This window comes from Malaclemys terrapin, chromosome 2 (genome assembly GCF_027887155.1).
Source record: "Malaclemys terrapin pileata isolate rMalTer1 chromosome 2, rMalTer1.hap1, whole genome shotgun sequence".
NCBI classification, from domain to species: Eukaryota; Metazoa; Chordata; order Testudines; family Emydidae; genus Malaclemys; species Malaclemys terrapin.
Genome location: NC_071506.1, coordinates 216,588,602 through 216,612,088, shown reverse-complemented (window position 1 = coordinate 216,612,088; position 23,487 = coordinate 216,588,602). Strand labels below are relative to the sequence as shown.

General features: G+C 46.1%; 1 protein-coding gene across 4 annotated transcripts in view; it reads right to left on the bottom strand.

Moving 5' to 3' along the window:
- NGLY1 (N-glycanase 1) overlaps window positions 1–23,487 on the bottom strand; it is a 68,818-nt gene that overhangs the window by 25,363 nt on the left and 19,968 nt on the right. For all 4 annotated transcript variants that reach the window (XM_054019945.1, XM_054019944.1, XM_054019942.1 and 1 more), the window contains exon 4: window positions 17,507–17,669. In XM_054019945.1, coding sequence (XP_053875920.1) covers window positions 17,507–17,669 — 163 coding nt within the window. The remainder of the gene's footprint in view (window positions 1–17,506; window positions 17,670–23,487) is intronic.

Here is a 23,487-nt window from a genome sequence, read left to right as displayed (position 1 = left end):
CGGGTCGAGCCACCACAGAAGGGAGTGCAACACAGGGCGGGGCAGGGTTACAATGCAGTCCAGAGCGTCTCGAGCTGATCGATACACCAACGCTAGCCAAGACTGGAGTGGACGTAGTCTGAGCCTGGTGTGCTGCACTACGTAGGTGCACACAGCCATGTGCCCCAGTAGTCTTAGGCAGTTCCTTGCTGAGGTGGTGGGGAACTGTCTGAGACCCTGTATGATATCCCGAAATGAGCAAAACCTGGCTTCAGGGAGGTACGCCCTGGCTCGGGTAGAGTTCAGGACCGCGCCTATGAACTCTGTCCTCTGCACTGGGGACAGGGTAGATTTCTCCTCGTTTAGGAGAAGACCCAGTTCGAGGAAGGTCCTTCTTATAAATTCTACCTGAGCCTCCACCTGGGCTCTTGAGCGTCCCTTGATTAGCCAGTCATCAAGATAGGAAAAAATTGGTATCTGGGGTTTGCGCAGGAACGCCGCAACAACTGCCATGCATTTCGTGAATACTCGGGGGGCGGTCGACAGTCCAAACGGGAGGACAGCAAACTGATAGTGGCCTCTGCTGACCACAAATCTGAGGCAGCCTGTGATGTGGGACTATTGCGATATGAAAATACGCATCCTTCAAGTCGAGGGCGGCGTACCAGTCTCCTGGATCCAGTGAGGGGATAATGGAGGTTAGTGAGACCATGCAAAACTTGAGTTTCTTTACATGCTTGTTGAGCTGTCGCAGGTCCAGGATGGGTCTGAGGTGCCCCCTTGGCCTTTGGTATTAGGAAATACCAGGAGTAGAAACCCTTGCCCCTTAGCTCCTGAGGAACCTCCTCCACTGCCCCTACCAAGGGGAGGGACTGCACTTCTTGAATTAGAAGTTGCTCATGAAAGGGGACGGGGAAGGGGGTAGGTGAGGTGGGAGGGTATAGAACTGGATGGAGGACCCAGCGGTCTGAAGTAATTCGGGACCAGGCATGGTAGATAGAAAGGGGATAGACAGGATGAGAAGGTAAGATGGGAAGGATCGGGGGAGGGATAGCTCAGTGGTTTGAGCATTGGCCTGCTAATCCCAAGGTTGTGAGTTCAATCCTTGAGGGGGCCATTTAGGGATCTGGGGCAAAAATCTGTCTGGGGATTGGTCCTGCTTTGAGCAGGGGGTTGGACTAGATGACCTCCTTAGGTCCCTTCCAACCTTGAGATTCTATGATCCAGAGACTGTACTGGAAAGCCGTCCCACTGCACCCTCAAAAGGGTGGTCTGGGCCCAGGTGGGGGTTTTGGCTGGCCAGAGTTTTGCCCAGAGGAGGAAGGTTGTCTCCTCCTAGTACTCCTGTTGTGCCAATGCGGAACATCCTGGCGGTTTTGTGGTTGATAAGGCTGAGGGGCAGGCTGAGGCCTAAAATGCCAGCGCTGAGTAGCCGGCGTGTGAAGTCCCAGCAATCGAAAGGTAGCTCTCGAGTCCTTCAAACTATGAAGTCTCTTATCTGTCTTTTCAGAGAAAAGAGCTGATCCCGCTAAAGAAAGGTCCTGGATGGTCTGTTGGACCTCATGTGGTAGTCCAGAGACCTGCAGCCAGGAGCCTTGTCTCATCACTACCCCTGTGGCCAGCGTGCGGGAGGCTGCATCCGCCGCGTCCAGAGCCGCTTGTAGCGATGCTCTGGAGACCAGTTTCCCCTCCTCCACGAGCGTGGAGAACTCCACCCGAGTTTCCTGGCAAACTTAGCCATAGACGAGCAGGTGTTATGCCCGTAGCGGCTTACTATAGCCTGCTGGTTGGCTATCCGGAGCTGCAGGCCCCCCCAATTAAATAGACCTTTCGGCCAAATCGGTCCAGTTTCTTGGCGTCCCTGTTTTTTGGGGTGGAGCCCTGAAAACCTTGGCGTTCTCTCTGATTGGCCGCATCGACCACCAAAGAGTGGGGGTATAATGATGTTCGTAACCCTTAGAAGGAACGAAGTAGTGGCGCTCGGCTTTCTTGGCATAGGAGCCAGAGAAGCGGGGGTTTGCCACAGATTCTTAGATGTGTCAGTTATAGTTTTAATCAGTGGCAACGCAACCCTGGATGGGCTGGAGGGGGTCAGGATATCAACGACAGGGTCTACATCCTCCTCCACCTCCTCTGCCTATATCCCCAGGCTTTGGGCAGCCCGTATTAGGAGCTGTTGAAGAACACGGTTGTCCTCCAGAGATGTCAATGTAGATGTCCCTGCAACCGCTTTGTCAAGCGAGGAAGAGGATGAGAGAACAGGTAGCAGGCTCTGTTCGCTACCCTCGGCACCCCTGGTGTCCCTCAGCACCCAGTGTTCAATCCGTGGGGCCGGAGCTGATGGACAGTTCGGCATCGCTGTTGGTGCTGGGGCCGACAAGTCCGGCAGTACTGAGGTTGACGGTGTCGGCTGGGTTGGAACTGGAACCTCCAGCAGTGCCATTGTCTGGAGAAACGGTGCCGGAGCTGGTTGAAGTATTGGTGCCAGAACTGTCTGAGCCAGCGGTGCTGCTCCTCCAAACGGCGGTGCCGGCGCTGACTGTGGGACGAAGGATGCCAACAACACCGATGCAGTTCTGGACCGCGGACCATGGACTTGGCCTTGGCTCTGATGGTAAGCCCAGGGTGTCCAAAAGGGCTATTGGGCAGGAGGATGCCATTGTTGTTGCCACGTTGCTGGGTATGATTGGTAACTCCACCACGACCTGGACCTCCTGCTCCATGACCTGCTGGAGCGATAAGAGTCTGCCTCCGACTCCGAGGTCTCCGAGTTGGGGCACCGATCGTTGGCGACTCAGGGTACTGCTCCCATGGAGGAGCCTGAGTCGCCAACGATCGGTGCCCCAACTCCGGAAAGCAGTTCGGTTCTTGCATTTGAACGGGCGGTGCCAGAGATGGAGACCAGCGGGCCATCATGGCCAGTTTACCCCTCGAGTGGAACAGGGGGCGTGCGGTCGCCGGCGATTTATCCGTCATTTGCGGGGAGGACGGCACCGGGAGGCACATCAAGTCCGAGGCTGCCTCGAACGCCTCCTGTGTCGATGGTGGCTGTATGTCCCCTTGGTCCGGTGGCCGGGGGGCAGGAAGAGGTTTGGTTTGGACTCGACTGGACCCCGGCCGGGGCAGGAGTCAACGAAACCCTGGGCGGGAGCAAGGAGGAGCGGTCTGTCCCAATCCGCTTGTGGACGCCACCGATTCTTTACGTTTCGGGAGGGGTGAGCGACACATCACTGGCCTCTTCTTTTTTACTGGCACCAGAGATGGTGAGCGGTGCCGTACTGAGGCCGACCCATGGCGGTGCCAGTGGGCTTTAGAGTCTTTAGCTGGGCCCGTTTCGCGCGCCGTTGGTGCCAGAGCGCTGCACACCAAGGAGGAGGTGCTCGGTGCCGGGTCAGTGGGTCTTGGGTTGGACTGTGGCCGCAACGCCGCCTCCATTAGCAGGAGTTTTAGTCTCTGCTCTCAGTCTTTAAGCGTTCTGGGGCGGAAACCCTTGCAAATGCGGCACTTCTCCTTCTGGTGACTCTCACCAAGGCACCGCAGGCAGGAAGAGTGAGGATCACTCTTGGGTATAAACTTGCCACAGGCCTCGCAGAGCTTAAACCCCGGAGACCTGGGCATACCTGAGGAGGGGGAATGAAACGTCCTAACAACCAACTAACTATAACTATAGGGAAACAACTATTAACAAACTGAGAACTATATACAATTAAGATCTAGCAGACACTGCTAAGGCACTTGCTGTGAGAGTGACACCTTCTTGGAATGGACATGAACAATCACCTGAAGAAGAATAGCTTTTAAGCAACGAATAACAATTGTTTTAACTCCTAAATCCCAAAGGTTTTTTTTTTTTACCAGAAGCTAGTGGCAAAAAAATGTGCCAAATATGTTTAGTACGAACAGACTTTTATAAGTTGTACAGCACTGTACATATTTTCCAATAATTAAGGTTTGTGAACAAAGTTTTGATTTCATTCATAATTCATTCTTAAGCAAATGTGTCCTTTCAGTTCAACTTATCCAAACTAGAAATTTGCTGTCTGGCCCCATATCTTTCTATTGTCCAGCCAGTTCCCCTATGCTTGAATAACAGAGCCTTCTGTCCTGTTTTTCTGCCTATTTGCAGCAGGTGGTAGAGCCTTCTCTCCTACTGTTGATATCCCATCATCTGGAACAGCCTCATTGCACCTAATTGACTGATTTTTAAAATCCAATTTTGAGACCCATCTCTTCTTTGTTCTGATTCCTCACCACCTTTAACTTAAAAATATTTTGAATACTATGCCGAGTCTTCCTCTGTCCCCCATTCACAAATGTTCTCCATAAATCTGATATTTGCTCCTTCATAACCTAGATCACGTCACAGTCACAGACATTAATGCCTATACAATATTTTATCTGTTTGCTTGTTTGCATTTACAAATTGGACTAACTGTAATATGATATTTTTATAGCAAAGATGCTATACAAAACCAAAGTTGCACTCTATTTTCAACATTCTGAAAAAAAGATGTGGTCCATGTTGGTGAACTAGAGTGACTCGTACTAAATGAGGGTATTGATATAATAGGCATCCCAGAAACTTGGTGGAACGAGAATCATAGAATCATAAAATATCAGCGTTGGAAGGGACCTCAGGAGGTCATCTAGAACCCCCTGCTCAAAGCAGGACCAATCCCCAAACAGATTTTTTTTCCCCAGATCCCTAAGTGGCCCCCTCAAGGACTGAACTCACAACCCCGGATAATCAATGGGACACAGTAATACCAGGGTACAAAATATATCGAAAGGTCAGAACAGGCTGTGCTGGTGGGGGAGTGGCACTATATGTGAAAGAAAGCGTAGAATCAAATAAAGTAAAAACCTTAAATGAAACAAACTGTATCATAGAAGGTACCATAGAATCTATATAGATAGCAATTCCATGCTCAAATAATAAGAATACAGCAATAGGGATATACTACCAACCGCCTGACCAGGATGGTGATAGTGACTGTGAAATGTTCAGGGAGATTAGAGAGGCTATAAAAATAAAAAGCTCAGTAATAATGGGGGATTTCACCTATCCCCATATTGACTGGGTACATGTCACCTCAGGACAGGATGCAGAGATGACGTTTCTTGATACCTTAAATGACTGCTTCTTTGAGCAGCTAATCCTGGAACCCACAAGAAGATAGCCAATTCTTGATTTAGTCCTAAGTGGAGCACAGGATCTGGTCCAAGAGGTGACTATAGCTGGACTGCTTGGTAACAGTGACCATAATATAATTAAATCTAATATCCCTGTGGCGGTAAAGTTAGTTAAACAGAAATTAAAAGGTACAGTGCCAAAAGTGAAATCCCTGCAAGCTACTTGAAAACTTTTTAAAAACACCATAATAGAGGCTCAGGCCTTGTCTACACTACGAGAGTAGTTCGATTTTACTTAAATCGAATTTTTGGAATCGATATTGCAAAGTCGAACGTGTGTGTCCACACTAAGGACAGTAATTCGACTTTGTGAGTCCACACTAACGGGGAAAGCGTCGACATTGGAAGTGGTGCACTGTGGTCAGCTATCCCACAGTTCCCGGAGTCCCCGCTGCCCATTGGAATTCTGGGTGGAGCCGCAAATGCCTTCTGGGTAAAAAAAAGGTGTCCAGGGTGCTTTTGGGTAACTGTCGTCATCCGTCCATCACTCCCGCCCTCCCTCCCTGAAAGCGCCGGCGGGAAATCAGTTCGCGCACTTTTCTAGTCAGTGACAGCGCGGACGCCACAGCACTGCGAGCATGGAGCCTGCTGCAACCATCACTGCAGTTGTGGCCGCTCTCAACGCCTCGCAACTTATCATACACCTTTCCCTGAGGCAGATGCAGAAAAGTCAGGCGAGGAGGCTACGTCAACGCGGTGATGGCCTGAAGTCTGAGAGTAGCACAGACCTCTCAGAAAGCAGGGGACCCAGCGCCGAGAACATCACGGTGGCAATGGGTCATGTTGATGCCGTCGAAAGGAGATTCTGGGCACGGGAAACAAGCACTGAGTGGTGGGACCGCATAGTGCTGCAGGTCTGGGATGAATCCCAGTGGCTGCGAAACTTTCGCATGCGGAAGGGAACTTTCCTGGAACTTTGTGAGTTGCTGTCCCCTGCCCTGAAGCGCAATGACACCCGGATGCGAGCAGCCCTGACTGTCCAGAAGCGAGTGGCCATAGCCCTGTGGAAGCTTGCAACGCCAGACAGCTACCGGTCAGTCGCGAACCAGTTTGGGGTGGGCAAATCTACCGTGGGGGTTGTTGTGATGCAAGTAGCCAAGGCAATCGTTGATGTACTGCTGCCAAAGGTAGTCACCCTGGGAAACGTGGAGGCGATCATAGATGGCTTCGCAGCGATGGGATTCCCAAACTGCGGTGGGGCCATAGATGGAACTCACATCCCTATCCTGGCACCGGAACACCAGGCCAGCCAGTACATTAACAGAAAGGGCTACTTTTCCATGGTGCTGCAAGCACTGGTGGACCACAGGGGACGTTTTACCAACATCTACGTGGGATGGCCGGGCAAGGTTCATGACGCTCGTGTTTTCAGGAACTCTGGTCTGTTTAGACGGCTGCAGCAAGGTATTTACTTCCCGGACCACAAAATAACTCTTGGGGATGTGGAGATGCCTATAGTCATCCTCGGGGACCCAGCCTACCCGCTAATGCCCTGGCTCATGAAGCCCTATACTGGCGCCCTGGACACTGAAAAAGAACTCTTCAACTACCGGCTGAGCAAGTGCAGAATGGTGGTGGAGTGTGCTTTTGGCCGTCTCAAGGGGAGATGGAGAAGCTTACTGACTCGCTGTGATCTCAGCGAAACCAATATCCCCATTGTTATTGCAGCTTGCTGTGTGCTCCACAATCTCTGTGAGAGCAAGGGGGAGACCTTTATGGCGGGGTGGGAGGCTGAGGAAAATAGCCTGGCTGCTGATTACTCACAGCCAGACAGCCGGGCGATTAGAAGAGACCAGCGGGAAGCGCTGTGCATCCGGGAGGCTTTGAAAGCAAAGTTCCTGAGTGAGCAGGGTAACCTGTGACTTTAAAGTTTGTGTATTGAGAAGCTAAACCTGCCCCCATTTCTTTGCCCAGTTAATGTTGACTATCCTATCCAGTTACATACCCCCTTCACCCCACTTCCAACACACATTTCAAAATAAAAATAGTTCTACTTTGTTAAAGCACACCGTTTTCTTTAATACTGTATTCGCGGGAATTTTTTAAAACTGGGACGCAGACTGTGGTGCGGAGCGGGTGTACTGTAGTGGCGCGAATGCAGCTTCTAAACTCAAGGATTGACAGGCTCCGCTGCGGTGGGATGGTTGTTTCAACGGAGCCTGTCACCCCTCCTGATAGGGACTGTGTGTATGGGGGGGTCTATGTGACTTTGTGGCAGGGGGAGGACGGTTACAGATCCCCTGCTGTGTGGCTCTGTGATCCTGCCTAAGGACCGCCGCTTAAGATCTGTAACTGCCCTCCCCTGCCACAAAGTCACAGAGCAACCCACCCCCCACCACATAACATGAAAACAACCTCCCAGACTAACCAGGGTAACTAGTCACTGCATCACTGCACTATGTATGTGCCCTGCTGCTGTGCCTGCCCCCGACTATATACCCTGCCAAAGGTGACTGTCCTGTAGAATTACCAACCCCCTATCCCCCCCTCCTGCAAAAGAACATGATGGAAACAGTAGTTAACAGAAACGTATTTTTTATTATCAACCAAACATGGAACTGGGAAAGTGAAACTTGGACGGGGGCTTGTGTCAGGCGGGAAGGAAAGAACTTGTCAAATTTTGGGGAATGAGAGCCTTCTGCTGCTCGAGCTCTCTGCAGGGGTGGAGTGAGAGTTAGCAGGGACTCTGCCGCCTCTCCTTCTGTGCACTTTGGGTGAGGGGAGTATGGGACTTGGTGGCGGGGGAGGGCGGTTAGAGATGGACTGCAGCGGGGCTCTGTCCTCCTGCCTCCGTTCCTGCAGAACATCCACAAGGCGCCGGAGCGTGTCCGTTTGCTCCCTCATTAGTCCAAGCAGGGTTTGAGTCGCCTGCTGGTCTTCCTGACGCCACCTCTCCTCCCGATCCATGTTGGCTTGGTGCATTCGGGTCAAGTTCTCCCGCCACTGGGTCTGCTGTGCTGCCTGGGCTCTGGAGCAGGCTATAAGCTCCGAGAACATGTCCTCCCGTGTCCTCTTCTTCTTATGCCTAATCCGCGCTAGCCTCTGGGAGTGTGATGACAGGCTAGGTTGTGAGACAGTCGCAGATGGGGCTGTGGGAATGGGAAAAAGGGAGTGAATTCCTCAGAAAGATAAATGTAGTTGTGAACAAAGAACATAGTCTTTCTCTGTTAACAAGACCATGCACAGCACCTCTCACATGCGCACTCAGCACAAGGTCGAATTCTCGGCCTTCGCATTCAGTGCCTGGGGTCTTCTACAGCACATTTGAGAAGCCTCTCAGGAGAACGGAATTTCTGTTGCAGGCAGACATGGTAAGCCGTAGACTTGTGGCAGCTTAAAACTTTAATATTAGCAATGGCCTCATTTCACATTGAAATCAATGTCGGTCCCTGCTGCCAGCAATTCGGCAAGCAGGAAGTCTGCTCCTGTCCCACACCCTCGCGGCTGTCCCCGGGAACGATCCCTTTCGGCTGCCCCTCTCCCGCCTCCACCGCGTGGCTGCAAACCAGCGGTTACAGTTCTGTAAAGGAACGGCAAAGCAGTCCCAACACTAACATTCCCCTACCTCATTCAAAGCAGGTCATCATGAGCGACATCACCCTCATGAGGATCTCTGACAGCGAGAAAGAGAGAATGCTCCGGGAAAGCCTGCAAAGACCAGGGCCGTATGCCGCCATGCTGTGCAGAGCAATGATTCCAGAGTACTTGATAGTCTCGTGGCGTGGCAACGTGTCCTACTACGGAGGACCCAATAAGGCCGCTCTCCCCAAGAACCTAATGCAGCGGATTTCCAATTACCTCCAGGAGAGCTTCCTCGAGATGTCACAGGAGGATTTCTGCTCCATCCCCGGACATATAGACCGCATTTTACTGTAGCTGCTGTAGCAGTGACTAACCAGTAGAGCGGCTTGGGCAGGACAATCATGCAAAACCGGACATTGCTAGATTTTTTTTCAATAGTTGCACTGCCCATGACTGAACCGTTAAGCTAATCAAACTAATCATGAGAAACCCATTTTTTAAATTGTTAATATTCCTGTTCTGTTACAAATAAATGTTTAGATTTTTACAACACTTACTGGCTGATCCTTCCCCAGATTCTGTGTCCGGGGTAACGGCTGGGGAGGGTTGGTAGGGGATCTCTGTAAGGGTGATGAAGAGATCCTGGCTGTCGGGGAAATCAGCGTTGTGAGCGCTGTCGACTGCCTCGTCCTCCTCATCTCCTTCCTCATCTTCCCCGTCCGCTAACATGTCCGAGGATCCAGCCGTGGACACTATCCCATCCTCAGAGTCCACGGTCACTGGTGGGGTAGTGGTGGCGGCCGCACCGAGGATGGAATGCAGTGCCTCGTAGAAACGGGATGTCTGGGGATGGGATCCGGAGCGTCCGTTTGCCTCTTTGGTCTTCTGGTAGCCTTGTCTCAGCTCCTTGATTTTCACGCGGCACTGCGTTACATCCCGGCTGTATCCTCTCTCTGCCATGTCTTTAGAGATCTTCTCGTAGATCTTTGCATTCCGTCTTTTGGATCGCAGCTCGGAAAGCACGGACTCATCGCCCCACACAGCGATGAGATCCAAGACTTCCCGATCAGTCCATGCTGAGGCCCTCTTTCTATTCTGAGATTGCACGGCCATCACTGCTGGAGAGCTCTGCATCGTTGCCAGTGCTGCTGAGCTCGCCACGATGTCCAGACAGGAAATGAGATTCAAACTGGCCAGACAGGAAAAGGAATTCAAATTCAAATTTTCCCGGGGCTTTTCCTGTGTGGCAGTTCAGAGCATCCGAGCTCGTACTGCTGTCCAGAGCGTCAACAGAGTGGTGCACTGTGGGATAGCTCCCGGAGCTATTAGCGTCAATTTCCATCCACACCTAGCGTAATTCGACATGGCCATGTCGAATTTAGCGCTACTCCCCTCGTCGGGGAGGAGTACAGAAGTCGAATTAAAGAGACCTCTATGTCGAACTAAATACCTTTGCGGTGTGGACGGGTGCAGGGTTAATTCGATGTAACGGCGCTAACTTCGACATAAACGCCTAGTGTAGACCAGGCCTCAACTTAAATGTATACCCCAAATTAAAAAACATAGTAAGAGAACCAGTCTGTGACTAAACAACAAAGTAAAAGAAGCAGTGAAAGGCAAAAAAGCATCCATTAAAAAGTGGAAGTTAAATCCTAGTGAGGAAAATAGGAAGGAGCATAAACTCTGGCAAGTGAAGTGTAAAAATATAATTAGGAAGACCAAAAAAGTATTTGAAGAACAGCTAGCCAAAGACTCAAAGTAATAGCAACAAATTTTTTAAGTACATCAGAAGCAGGAAGCCTGCTAAACAACCAGTGGGGCCACCGGACGATTGAGATGCTGAAGGAGCACTCAAGGATGATAAGGCCATTGCTGAGAAACTAAATGAATTCTTGGCATCGGTCTTCACAGCTGAGGATTCCCAAACTTAAGCCATTCTTTTTAGGTGACAAATCTGAGGAACTGTCCCAGATGGAGGTGTCATTAGAGCAGGTTTTGGAACAAATTGATAAATTAAACAGTAATAAGTCACCAGGACCAGATGGTATTCACCCAAGAGTTCTGAAGAAACTCAAATGTGAAATTGCAGAACTACTAACTGTAGTTTGTAACCTATCATTTAAATCAGCTTCTGTACCAAATGACGGAGGATAGCGAATGTGACACCAACTTTTAAAAAGGGCTTCAGAGGTGATCCTGGCAATTACAGGTCAGTAAGCCTGACTTCAGTACCAGGCAAATTGATTTAATCTATAGTAAAGGACAGAATTGTCAGACACATAGGGGAACATAATTGTTGGGGAAGAGTCAACAGGGTTTTTGTAAAGGGAAATCATGCCTCACCAATCTACTAGAATTCTTTGAGAGGATCTTCAAGCATTTGGCCAAGGGGCATCCAGTGGATATAGTGTACTTAGATTTTCAGAAAGCCTTTGACAAGGTCCCTCACCAAAAGCTCTTAAGCAAAGTGAGCTGTCAGGGGATAAGAGGGAAGGTCCTCTCATGGATTGGCAACTGGTTAAAAGATAGGAAACAAAGGGTAGGAATAAATGGTCAGTTTTCAGAATGGAGAGAGGTAAATAGTAGTGTCCCCTAGCGGTCTGTACTGGGACCAGTACTATTCAACATATTCTAAATGCTCTGGAAAAGGTGTAAACAGTGAGGTGACAAAATTTACAGATCATACAAAACTACTGAAGATAGTTAAGTCCAAAGCAGACTGCAAAGAGCTACAAAGGGATTTCACCAAACTGGGTGACTGGGCAACAAAATGGCAGATGAAATTTAATGTTGATAAATGCAAAGTAATGCACATTGTAGTTCTCTGAAAACATCCACTCAGAGTGCAACGGCTATCAAAAAAGCTAACAGAATATTGGGAAGGAAGAAAGAAGAGCAGCAAAATACAGACCTTAAACTTCAGAAAAGCAGACTTTGACTCCCTCAGGGAACTGATAGGCAGGATCCCCTGGAAGGCTAATATGCGGGGGAAAGGAGTCCAGAAGAGCTGGCTTTATTTTAAAGAAGGCCTAATGAGAGCGCAGGATCAAACCACCCTGAGGTGCAGAAAGAATAGCAAAGATGGCAGGCGACCAGCTTGGCTTAACAGAGTGATCTTAAACACAAAAGGGAAGCTTACAAGAAATGGCAACTTGGACAGATGACTAGGAAGAAGTATAAAAATATTGCTTGAGCATGCCGGGGTGTAATCACAATTGGAGTTGCAGCTAGCAAGGGATGTGAAGGGTAACAAGAAGGGTTTCTACAGATATGTTAGCAACAAGAAGGTGGTCAGGGAAAATGTGGGACCCTTACTGAATGGGGGAAGCAACCTAGTGACAGATGATGTGGAAAAAGCTGAAGTACTCAATGCTTTTTTTGCCTCCATCTTCACAGACAAGGTCAGTTCCCAGACTGCTGCACTGGGCATAACAGTATGGGGAGAGGTGAGCAGCCTCCTGGTTAAGGCAGGGGTGGGCAAACTACGGGCCACGGGCCACATCCAGCCCATCAGACCTTTTAATCTGGCTCTCAGCTACTGTCAGGGAGTGAGATCAGGGGCTTGCCCCACTCTGGCACTCTAGCGCAGCTCCTGGGAAGCAGCTGGTGTGACCTCCCTCTGGCTCCTACATAGTATGCGGAAGAATGGCCAGGGAGCTCTGTGCACTGCCCCATCCGCAGGCGCCGCCCCCGCAGCTCCCATTGGCCGTGGTTCCTGGCCAATGGGAGGGACAAGGCAATGTGTAGAGTCGCTGGGCTGCGCCTCCGCGTAGGAGCCAGACGGGGGACACGCTTCCGAGAGCTGCTTGAGGTAAGCGCCGGCTGGAGCCTGCACCCGAGGCCCTCCTGCGCCCCAATCCTCTGACCTGATCCCCCTCCCGCCCTCTGAACCCCTTGGTCCCAGCCCGGAGCACCCTCTTGCACCTCAAACACCTCATCCCCAGCCCCACCCCAGAGCCTGCACCTCCAGCTGGAGCCCTCACCCCCCCGTACCCCAGTCCCCTGCCCCAGCACTGATTCCCCACCCACCCTCTGAACCCCTCGGTCCCAGCTTGGAGCATCCTCCTTCACCCCAACGCCCTCAACCAACTGGCTAAGTGGCAGTCCTGCAGAAAAGGACCTGGGAATTACATGGACGAGAAGCGAGTGAAGGTCCCGCCGCCGAGGTGCCGCCGAAGACCCAGAGCGCTGCCCCGTCAGTAAAAGCACCGTAGCGGGTGGTGCCTTTTTTCCCCCCACTCCCCTCTTCCCTCCACCTGGCTACGCCACTGAGTCAACAGTGTGCCCTTGTTGCCAAGACGGCTAACAGTATATTGGGCTGCATTAGTAGGAGCATTGCCAGAAGATCGAGGGAAGTGATTATTCCCCTCAATTCGGCACTGGGGAGGCCACATCTGGAGTACTGCGTCCAGTTTTGGGCCCCCCACTACAGAAAGGAGGTGGACAAATTGAAAAGAGTCCAGCGGAGGGCAACAAAAATGATTAGGGGGTTGGAGCACATGACTTACGAGGAGAGGCTGAGGGAACTGTGCTTATTTAGTCTGCAGAAGAGAAGAGTGAGGCGGGATTTGATAGCTGATTTCAACTACCTGAAGGGGGTTCCAAAGAGGATGGAGCTAGGCTGTTCTCAGGGGTGGCAGATGACAGAACAAGGGGCAATGGTCTCAAGCTGTAGTGGGGGAGGTCTAGGTTGGATATTAGGAAAAACTATTTCACTAGGAGGGTAGTGAAGCACTGGAATGGGTTACCTATGGAGGTGGCAGAACCTCCATCCTTAGAGGTTTTTAAGGCCGGGCTTGACAAAGCCCTGGCTGGGATGATTTAGTTGGTGTTGGTTCTGCTTTGAGCAGGGGGTTGGACTAGATGACCTCCTGAGGTCTCTTCCAACCCTAATCTTCTATGATTCTATGAATCATTAAGAAAAGGATAGATAATAAGACAGAAAATATCATATTGCCTCTATATGAATCCATGGTACACCCACATCTTGAATACTGCATGCAGATGTGGTTGCCCCATCTCAAAAAGATATATTGAAATTGGAAAAGGTTCAGAAAAGGGAAACAAAAATGATTAGAGGTATGGAACAGTTCCATATGAGGAGAGATTAATAAGATTGGGACTTTTCAGCTTGGAAAAGAGACGACTAAGGGGGGATATGATAGAAGTCTATAAAATCATGACTGGTGTGGAGAAATAAATATGGAGGTGTTATTTACTCCTTCTCATAACACGAGAACTAGGGGTCACCAAATGAAATTAATATGCAGCAGATTTAAAACAAACAAAAGGAAGTATTTCTTCACACAACGCACAGTCAACCTGTGGAACTTCTTGCCAGAGGATGTTGTGAAGGCCAAGACTATAACAGGGTTCAAAAAAGAACTAGATAAGTTCATGGAGGATAGGTCCATCAGTGGCTATTAGCCAGGATGGGCAGGGATGGTGTCCCTAACCTCTGTTTGCCAGAAGCTGGGAATGGGTGACAGGGATGGATCACTTGATGATTACCTGTTCTGTTCATCCCCTCTGGGGCACCTGGCACTGGCCACCGGCGGAAGACAGGATACTGGACCTTTTTAGCATTATACAAATTAAAAATGTTCCATAAATGATTCAACAGAATTAGCATCTACTGCTTATATACTGGAAATGCTTTGAGTCTATTTTACTGCTACCTTTTCTCTGAGCTGTTTGCCAGAAACTAAATGAGGTAATTTCAATTGAAGGACAATTTTTCTTTCTGTTGGTTAGTGGTGAATATAATGATGCCCCTCTATGGAAAGAAAATATATTGTTCTCTGGGTTCATAAAGTAAATCCTGCATAAAAATAATGACAAATATGATCTGTTTCAACAAGAAATGATTGTTTGAAAATACCCAGATATCACAGAAGTTAAAAGTATACACAGTTCTGGTCAATTTACATTGCTAATGCCGGTGGCCAATGAGGATAAAGACAAGCATTGTAATCTCTTGTTCAAATGACCATAACTTCATCAGAGTAGTCTTTATGAGCCAAAATGCCTATGACTTTTACTTCTTCTTCAAAATCCCAAAGGTTTTTTGGATCTGCCTGTAATAACTGTTCTCCGACAAAATGGTAATTTCTCCAGGTGGCTGTCTTAATACAACAGTGTCAGATTTACAAGGAAACAGGAAGGGTAGATTATTTCTCAGCAACAGTAGCTACTCCCTTCCTTACAGCCCATTCTCAATGGAGTCTGTCTTTCCATACAGCTTTTAAAATTAAAGTTAACACACTACCTCTGCTTTTAAGTTGTCATTACCTAACAAATGGCAACTTTTTCCCCATATTCTTTTACACCTGAGTTTAAGGTGCAAGGTCTGAAACCTTGAGTGCTGCTTTGGACACTTCAGCTGTAGAAGCTGGGATCACATGAACACAAGCCCCATCCCCCTTAAAGCAGAGTGGATAAAAATCATTATTTTAAAAAAATATCTAAAGCATCAATTTTTTGGTTTAAATCAACTTTTTAAAGTTAAATAATATTTATTGTTTACATGTTACTAGTTACTTCTTTCCCTCCATTTTAGTCTCAAATTGCTATAGCGGATGTTTTGTAGTAATTTCTTTAGTTTCCTAATTGTTAGAAGAATTTCATATTTTACTTAGTGATTTCTTTCTTTTAGGTAATTCCATACTTTAAATGCTCAGTGAAAACATTTTAGTAATATTATTATGAGAACACAATCCCACACATGAGACTTATAAGCGAATACCCCATCCTGTATTTGTAGGGCCATACCAAATTCACACTCCATTTTGATCAATTTCACACTCATAGGATTTAAATCTGAAATTTCATGGTGTAATTTTAGGGGTCCCAAAAATGAGTTGTGGGGGGGAGGGTCGCAAGGTTATGTAGGGGGGATTATGGTACTGCTACCCTTACTTCTGCACTGCTGCTGGTGGCTTTGCGGCCTTCAGAGCTGGGCAGCTGAAGAGTAGCGGCTGCTGGCTGTGAGCCCAGCTCTGAAGGTAGAACTGCCGCCAGCAGCAATGCAGATGTAAGGATGGCATAGTATGGTATGGTATTGCCACCCTTACGTCTGCACTGCTGCTGGCAGTGCTGCCTTCAGAGCTGGGTGCTTGGCCAACATCTGTCGCTCTCCGGTTGCTCTGAAGGCAATGCAGAAGTAAGGGTAGCAATACTGTGACCCCCCTGCAACTCCCTTTTGGGTCAGGACCTCCTATATGAGAAACACTGGTCTCCCCCCGTGAAATCTATAGTATAGGGTAAAAGCACACAAAAGACCAGATTTCATGGGGGGGGGGGGGAAGGGAGGAGGGGACACCAGTTTTTACAGTCTGTGATGCATTTTTCGTGGCCATGAATTTGGTAGGGCCCTATGTATTTGTAACCAGCATAACCTTGTAATATACTGAACTTCCACAAGTAAAAAAAGCTGAAATTCTCTGATACTCTTCCATCAGGGTATGCAGTTTGAAGTCAATAGGACTTAGGAACATAAGTCACTATGGTACTTTTGAAAATCCCACCTTTTGGTGCCTAAATCTGGGTATGGAAGGCTAATTTTACACTTATTTTTGGGGGGAATTTTTTGGCTTGTGTGCATAAAAATTCAAAATAAATTTCTTAACATCTTGAAAGTCTAACTTTTCACTGTTAAAACTGAAGCAGTTTTGTTTTGAAGTGACAAAGATTTTATGCCACAAAGAGTAGTTTTTATTAAAATACCGTTTTAGATCCTGATGCTGCAAACACATGCATGTGCTTCACTTTAGGCATGTAATCAAAAGGATTATTCATGTGAATGAAGTCACATACTTGTTTGCAGGATCAAGGCCTTAACTTCCATTATTTTGGTTTTTGCCTATTGTATTTCTATAAAATTTAGAAAAGACAGACTACCAAAAGTGGTATTTTAAAAAGAAACAGCATTTGTAATTTAGTTCATTATACATTTTTAAGTAAAGTTAAAATAGAACAAGTTTTCAAATTAATTTTACACTGTCTCAAGATGACCTGAATCAATGATTTAAAAAAAATAAACAGTGATTTTAATCAATGATTTAAATTGCTCTGCCTTTCCTTAAAAACATACATTTATTATCTTCATTCTACTCCAGATGCAAGCAGCTAAGCAATATGTACAGAATCCTGCTGCCTCCAATGCTATTTGCTGCTAGTTCAGAAATCTGGATTCAAGTACCGTAAATTTCCTTTGCTCTCTCATCCCGCCTCCCTTCCCCAGCCATGAACAGATGGACAGCAGATGGACATAAAAGAAAAGCATGTAAAGGAAGAGAAAATACAAAATTTAAGATATCAGTGAACAGAGGATGAGGAGAGGACAGATGAGAATGGAAGACAGGACAGAGGGTTAATAAATTTAAGAAATGGTTAAGCTGAACTTAATTTATGAAACCTCTCAAAGCCCCATCTGTACAGAATACAGTACTTTGCTTCAGCCCTGTGCACACATGAATTTTGAATCCATATGATGTGCTGGTACTCAGCAGGTTAATCTAAAGGACAGAAGAAATGTGAGCCTCAAAATTTCATCTAATATGATTTTAAACAGAGAAAACAAACCTAAACTAAGAATTAGCATTAATTCTCCAAGCACTTTTCTTTTTTGACAAAGAAGATAAACTAATTAATAACATGGCATACTACATACATTCTGAATACTAGTGTAGTTTAAAACTAGTATTCTGAACTCACAAAAATATGACGACAATCCTAGTCTATAAACATGCACATTACGCCCAAATGTTTAACCTAATATTTTTAGTGTCTCGTAAATTGTCAGAACTAATACCTTCATCCACTTTTTTGGCTTGTGCTAACTTTTCTTGAGCTCTCTCTTTCAATGCTTGGACTGGAATAGAAGCCAATGCTTTCTTCTGAAGAGACTGGTTCTCATACACTTGCACATGCTGAAAGTTTGATTGAAGGGTTTTAAAGAAGATTGTTTCAGCCTCCTAATATGGGAAAAAATATAGGTATTATTACAATCTATGCAAACCATTTTCTAGTAATTGGATGATTTCAAAACATCTGGTCTTGGTTCATTAATGTGTAAGCTTGTTTGTATATTTATTATAGAGTTTCTGATCATGACTCCATAGTTAAGATTGCATTACAGATTTCAGTTAAAAGGAGTTTTAAACTGTAAAAATATGAATAACATGGCTAAAATTAAAACACAGAATGTAAACTTTAAGCACTATTTGAATTTTTCATGATGGTTTGATTGAAAAATGGACTGGATACAGAGAGAAGTAAGAGCTCAAAAATAACCCTTTTGGCAATTTTTCACTGGATTGTCTCACTTTTCTTTGTATGCCCTTTCCAAGGAATCTAATATGCTCAGATTGTGGGATCTGTCCTTTGTGCACATTGTTGCTCCTCACGTGCTGATTCCCAGAGTACCAGTTATACATAGCTGTGCTTGACTAGAGAGCGTTTTATAGCTTTTTAGCCATAATGGAAAATGTATGTGTCAAGCGGAAGCTGCTGAATTTGACAACATAGCAGCCACAGCACAAATAATGTGGTGAAAGAGAGTGAGTTAGCATACCTCTATAACCAAGGGGATAATTCCCTGAACTAGGAAGGAGGAGACCAAGAGTTTAAAGCTAACTGTTCTTTGTATTTCCATGCAAGTCACAACCAGCAAAGAATGGCTGAAAAAACCTTTATTGGAAGTAGTGATGCCTATTGTTAAGGCTTCTGAGCACTTCTTGTTATAAGACCCTGAGTGCTGGAATGAAACTCAGGAGACCTGGATTCTAATCCCAGATCTCCCACACTCAAAAACCAGTGGGAGAACACTTTAACCTGTCTGGTCATTCAGTGACAGACCTGCGGGTGGCTATATTACAACAGAAAAACTTCAAAAACAGACTCCAACGAGAGACTGCTGAGCTAGAATTGATATGCAAACTAGACACAATCAACTCCGGTTTGAATAAGGACTGGGAATGGCTGAGCCATTACAAACATTGAATCTATCTCCCCTTGTAAGTATTCTCACACTTCTTAACTGTCTGTACTGGGCTAGCTTGATTATCACTTCAAAAGTTTTTTTCTCTTAATTAATTGGCCTCTCAGAGTTGGTAAGACAACTCCCACCTGTTTATGCTCTCTGTATGTGTGTGTATATAGCTCCTCAATATATGTTCCATTCTATATGCATCCGAAGAAGTGGGCTGTAGTCCACGAAAGCTTATGCTCTAATAAATTTGTTAGTCTCTAAGGTGCCACAAGTACTCCTGTTCTTCTTTTTGCGGATACAGACTAACACGGCTGCTACTCTGAAACCTGTCACCCTCAGCTTGTTCACTGTAGCAGATTGACTAAACCAGTTTTGGTTATTAACCACTATAATTTCTAACCACTATAATTGCACTCCCCTTTTGTTGGGATTCCCTCTGAGACCTCTTTCCACTCGGCTTTCCTAGAACTTAGTTCAACTTCAGATTCTGTCACTCATATTTTTAGTTGGCATACAGCAAAGCTACGCTGAGATGATCACACTCAAGCATAGTGGGTTGGTATAGGGCATACCACACATCCAAAGTTACACTGCAAACCTCTTTCTTTATATACATTTATACATTATATTGCATTTACTATACATTGCAGCACATATTTTGGGGTTTGACTTTGTAGGAAACAATCCCTGAACAGCACACACTGTCCATACATGATTTACTCTTTACCTCATCTTATATTCCAGGCTCATTTTAGTTACTTATTTTATCCATTATAAATAGTTTTCTGGGGTCCCCCCTTGTTTTAGCTAGTACAGACATTCTGCTTTCAGCCTACTGATCCTAATCCTGTCTCCCAAAAAATGAAGCCAGGTCTACACTTTTCAGAGCCAAATACAGAATCCAGGATTCCTGATCACCAATATTCTACTGCTGACTAGTAAACAGTTGTGTCAGCCACTCAGAAAGCACGTCAAGTTCTCATTCAGTGACTAATCCACAAAGTGGCTAGCAATTATTAGCCACTGAATTGGCCTAAGATAGCAATTTGATTGCTGCTGATTTATACGGGCAGATGGCACTGTGTGGTTCACACAGTGAAAAGACTTCTTTTAACTTTGTACTTAAATTCAATCTATAAATTATGGTGGGAATCAACAAAATATACGTTTCACATTTCAGCTGTTTGTCACACATTTTGCTTGTATGATGCACTGGTCAATGTGTGGGTTGTGTGCCTCTCCATGCCCAAGGCTCTGAGTCTGATAGCTCTGAACTTCAGAGGCTAGTTCTTCAGCATAAACTGTAACCATTCATGTTTTTAGCTCTGGAGTTCAGCCCTGGTATCAATCACGATGGTGGTTGTCACATATTGGCAGGTTTGAAGGTTGAGAAGCATGCTCCAGGCATATCATAGCCTCTCACACCCTTCAGGAGGGTCAACATAGTCAGGGGCAGCTTTAGCAACACAGCTTCTCCTTCCAATTCCCAAGCAGCTGCAGCTCCCTTTCTCCCTGATTCTTGGCAGCTATCCACTGAGGTACCCTAAAGCCTATATAAAAAACCTAGGAAATCAACTAATAAAAACAATGTTTAGTTGCAATTAAGGGCACACCCCAACCACTTAGAACCTTAAAAGCATGGATATAAGAAGTTACGGTAGAAGTCTCTTGTATGCTCTGCCACCTTCATTGCCTACAACACAGTTGATAATGGACTCCAACACACCATAAGGCTTTCACTTCCTCATCCAATAAATACCCAAAAGCAATATATGTCCCAACTTCATCAAACTTGCACTCTTAGGTATATGCATATTATAGGCATTAGTTACAACATTACTAATTTTCTTTCTTGTCACTAGGGGGAAGGGTGTTTGACAGTTATTCTAAAAGCATGACTAAAGCCTACAGCAAGGCCAGCATAGTCCTAGAGCTGAGGTGCAAGCGATTTGGCATTGACAAAAGTGGTTCATGGCCATCGCCACAGTCACAATGGATAGGCGTTACATACTTCTTCCTTTCTGAGAGAGAGCTCAGATTAGAGGTCCATTTTCCCATACTGTATGAAGGAAATAGGAATGGGACTTAAGGAGCATGACCTGGTTCATTTTTGATAGGGCCCCTGACCTGGTCACTATGCCCCCTGGTCCACAAATTATGGAGTATCCCAAGATTGTGTGTGTGTGTGTGTCAGTCATCAGTTGATGCAGAACTCATATAAGTACCAGGGCATACGGATACTCACGTCCTTCTGTTTCATCTATTTTTTGTTGTGTGGGATAGGGTGAAGATTACCGGGGTAATGGTGGGAGACTATCAAGCTCAACATTGCATTTTCAGCTGTCTCTTTTGGCTCAGGAACTAGCAACATGGCTTGGGGCTGTTACATCATCTGTACTTCTCTATTAGGCAATATGCTGTTAGTTTGGTTAGATACATGCAAACTGGTAGTTGCTTGATCAATAATATCATCAAGTTATTAAAGCTTTTTGCCCATTCAACCAGGAGCTGTGGATGTTGATGCAGAAGAGCATCCCTTCCAATTACCTCCAACTATTGGGTCTGAATGAAGTACATCTCTTGGATGTTGGGAGCTGATGCCATTATTTCCATGGTTTATTTCAGTGCAATGTTCTACTGTTTCTCTTTTTGGCTTTCATATCTAGCTAGAATCCAACTTCTATAAACTCATTCTGTGTCCTATACATAGAATTATATATTTCTGAGATTACCTGTTTGTCCTAACTCCTCCTTAATGATTTTGTTCAATATGGCTGTTTCCTAGGAAGATTCTGTCCTGAGTTATTAGGCTCACTTTAAAACAAAGTCCTGTGTAACAGGATGGTTTGCTCCTTCAAGGGTCAGAGCATCTGGGGCCAGAGGCTCTTTAAAAACAGGTGTTTGGGCCTCGTAGAGGTGTTATCAGACCCAGCTGGGAAGGAGTCAGGTGACAGTTTGATGAACACCGGATTCCCATAAAGGCTGAAAGAGCTCAGTTAAGGAGAACTATAGAAGCAAGCTGGTGCTTGTTCTGGGGGATGCCTAAGCAGACTGTTTCTAGACTGAAGAAGAGCTGCCAGAAGGAAAACCTGTGGGTTGGGGAAAGGTTGAACTGCTTTTTTGGGGGATCTGCTAAAGACTGTCAATACAACCAATAAACAGTGCTCTGACAAAAGGGCCTGAACAGATGCTAGGCGGGGCATTAATCCTTTCTGTGATGGGAAGACAAGTCAACAGACTATATGCTAAAACTCTTTAATAAGGTATCTAGATTACGGATGTTATTGCTCATGTCTGGACTGTATGAGTATTCACAAAGCACTCATTAAACTCTCTGAAGTCCTCTCACAGTATGCACTAGGCTCACTGCTAAAACTAGAATTAACTTCCTTGGGGCAATCACTTATTCAATTGTTCTTGGTAAGTAATCTGGAGAGGATAGTCCCTCGACATTATAGGCAGCAGCAGTTTCTCCCTGCAGAATGGAATTTAGAAGTTTATCAAAGCAATTCAATGAGCTCTAGGTCCTGTGCAGTCAGATCTGATTCTCAGCTGCCATTCAGTGTTCCACTGACTGAGATGTAAACTTCTGGCAAAAATTAAATAGTGCTGAAGTGGATTATCTGGATTTGAGTTGTTGGACATCTTGAATTGGCTTTCGTTTGTTCTGAATGACTTGCAGCCAGATGTACATTCCTTAACACATGGAAGCACAGTTGGTTCCTCCAACCATTCTGTGGCCTCTCTCTCTTGTTTTGATCAGCTTCCTGTAACTTTGAGTATGACTTATTCTTGCCATTTACATAGAGATTTGGTGTCATATGGCATCAGCTATCTTGAAGGAATTCCTTGGTGTCTCCAAAGGATTCTCAGCTCATGACCTTGGGAAAGTTTTTGATTCCTTGAGAGAGATTGTGCTGCCTTAAGGAGTTGTCTTATTACCGAGTGCTAGCTTGAGCAGGTATTATCTCCATGAGAGATGGTGCCTTAACTTGAGTAACTTCTAACCTCCAGGAATGTCTCAAGTGAGCCACCAGTATTTCTGGAGTGCATCTGATTGGGGCTACATTTAGAGATGTATTCCAGAATGTTTTGACTTAAGTGTCAAGAGATGCTGAAACCTCTTTAACATTTTAGTGTACCATATTCTGAGTGCTAGATAGCTTGTTCTCCCCTCAGTGTGTCAAGCCCTGAAGGCGTGCCATGGTGGTAGTTTCAGCATCGTTCATGCTCTGTAAATTGATAAGGAAATTTAATGCTGAAATCTATCTCTGCACTTTGACCTAAAAACGAGACATTCTAATAGGCATGTCTCAGAGTTTGAGTAATTTAAGATCAAGTAGCAGCTGAGCATGTTTCCTTTACTGTGTAAATATAGTTAGAGTTCTACACTATTACAGCAAACAAGATATGCAAATTAGGTGTCAATTGCAATTAACTGAGGAAAAGTGCTGTTTCCTCCTGGCACAACATGCAGCATTGATTGTGTACATTATGGCTCTTTCATAATGTGGATTGTTGAGCCAACCAATTGACCTTTAGGCAGAGTAGTGTGCATTGCTGGTATGCCTCTCAGGAAGCTGCTGAGCTTCACTGTTTGAAATATGTAGATAAAATAGAGTTCCAATTCAAATATAGGTACTTGTATCCATGGATGCCAGGTTTGTATAATTTTTGGTGGTACCCAAAATGAGTCAAAGCAGAGCTGTTCCACCCATAGGATGGACTAGGGCAACCACCCTGGGCCCCACGCTTTGGGGGGCCCCGTGCTTCAGGGGGACACAGGGTCCAGGGCGGCCTGG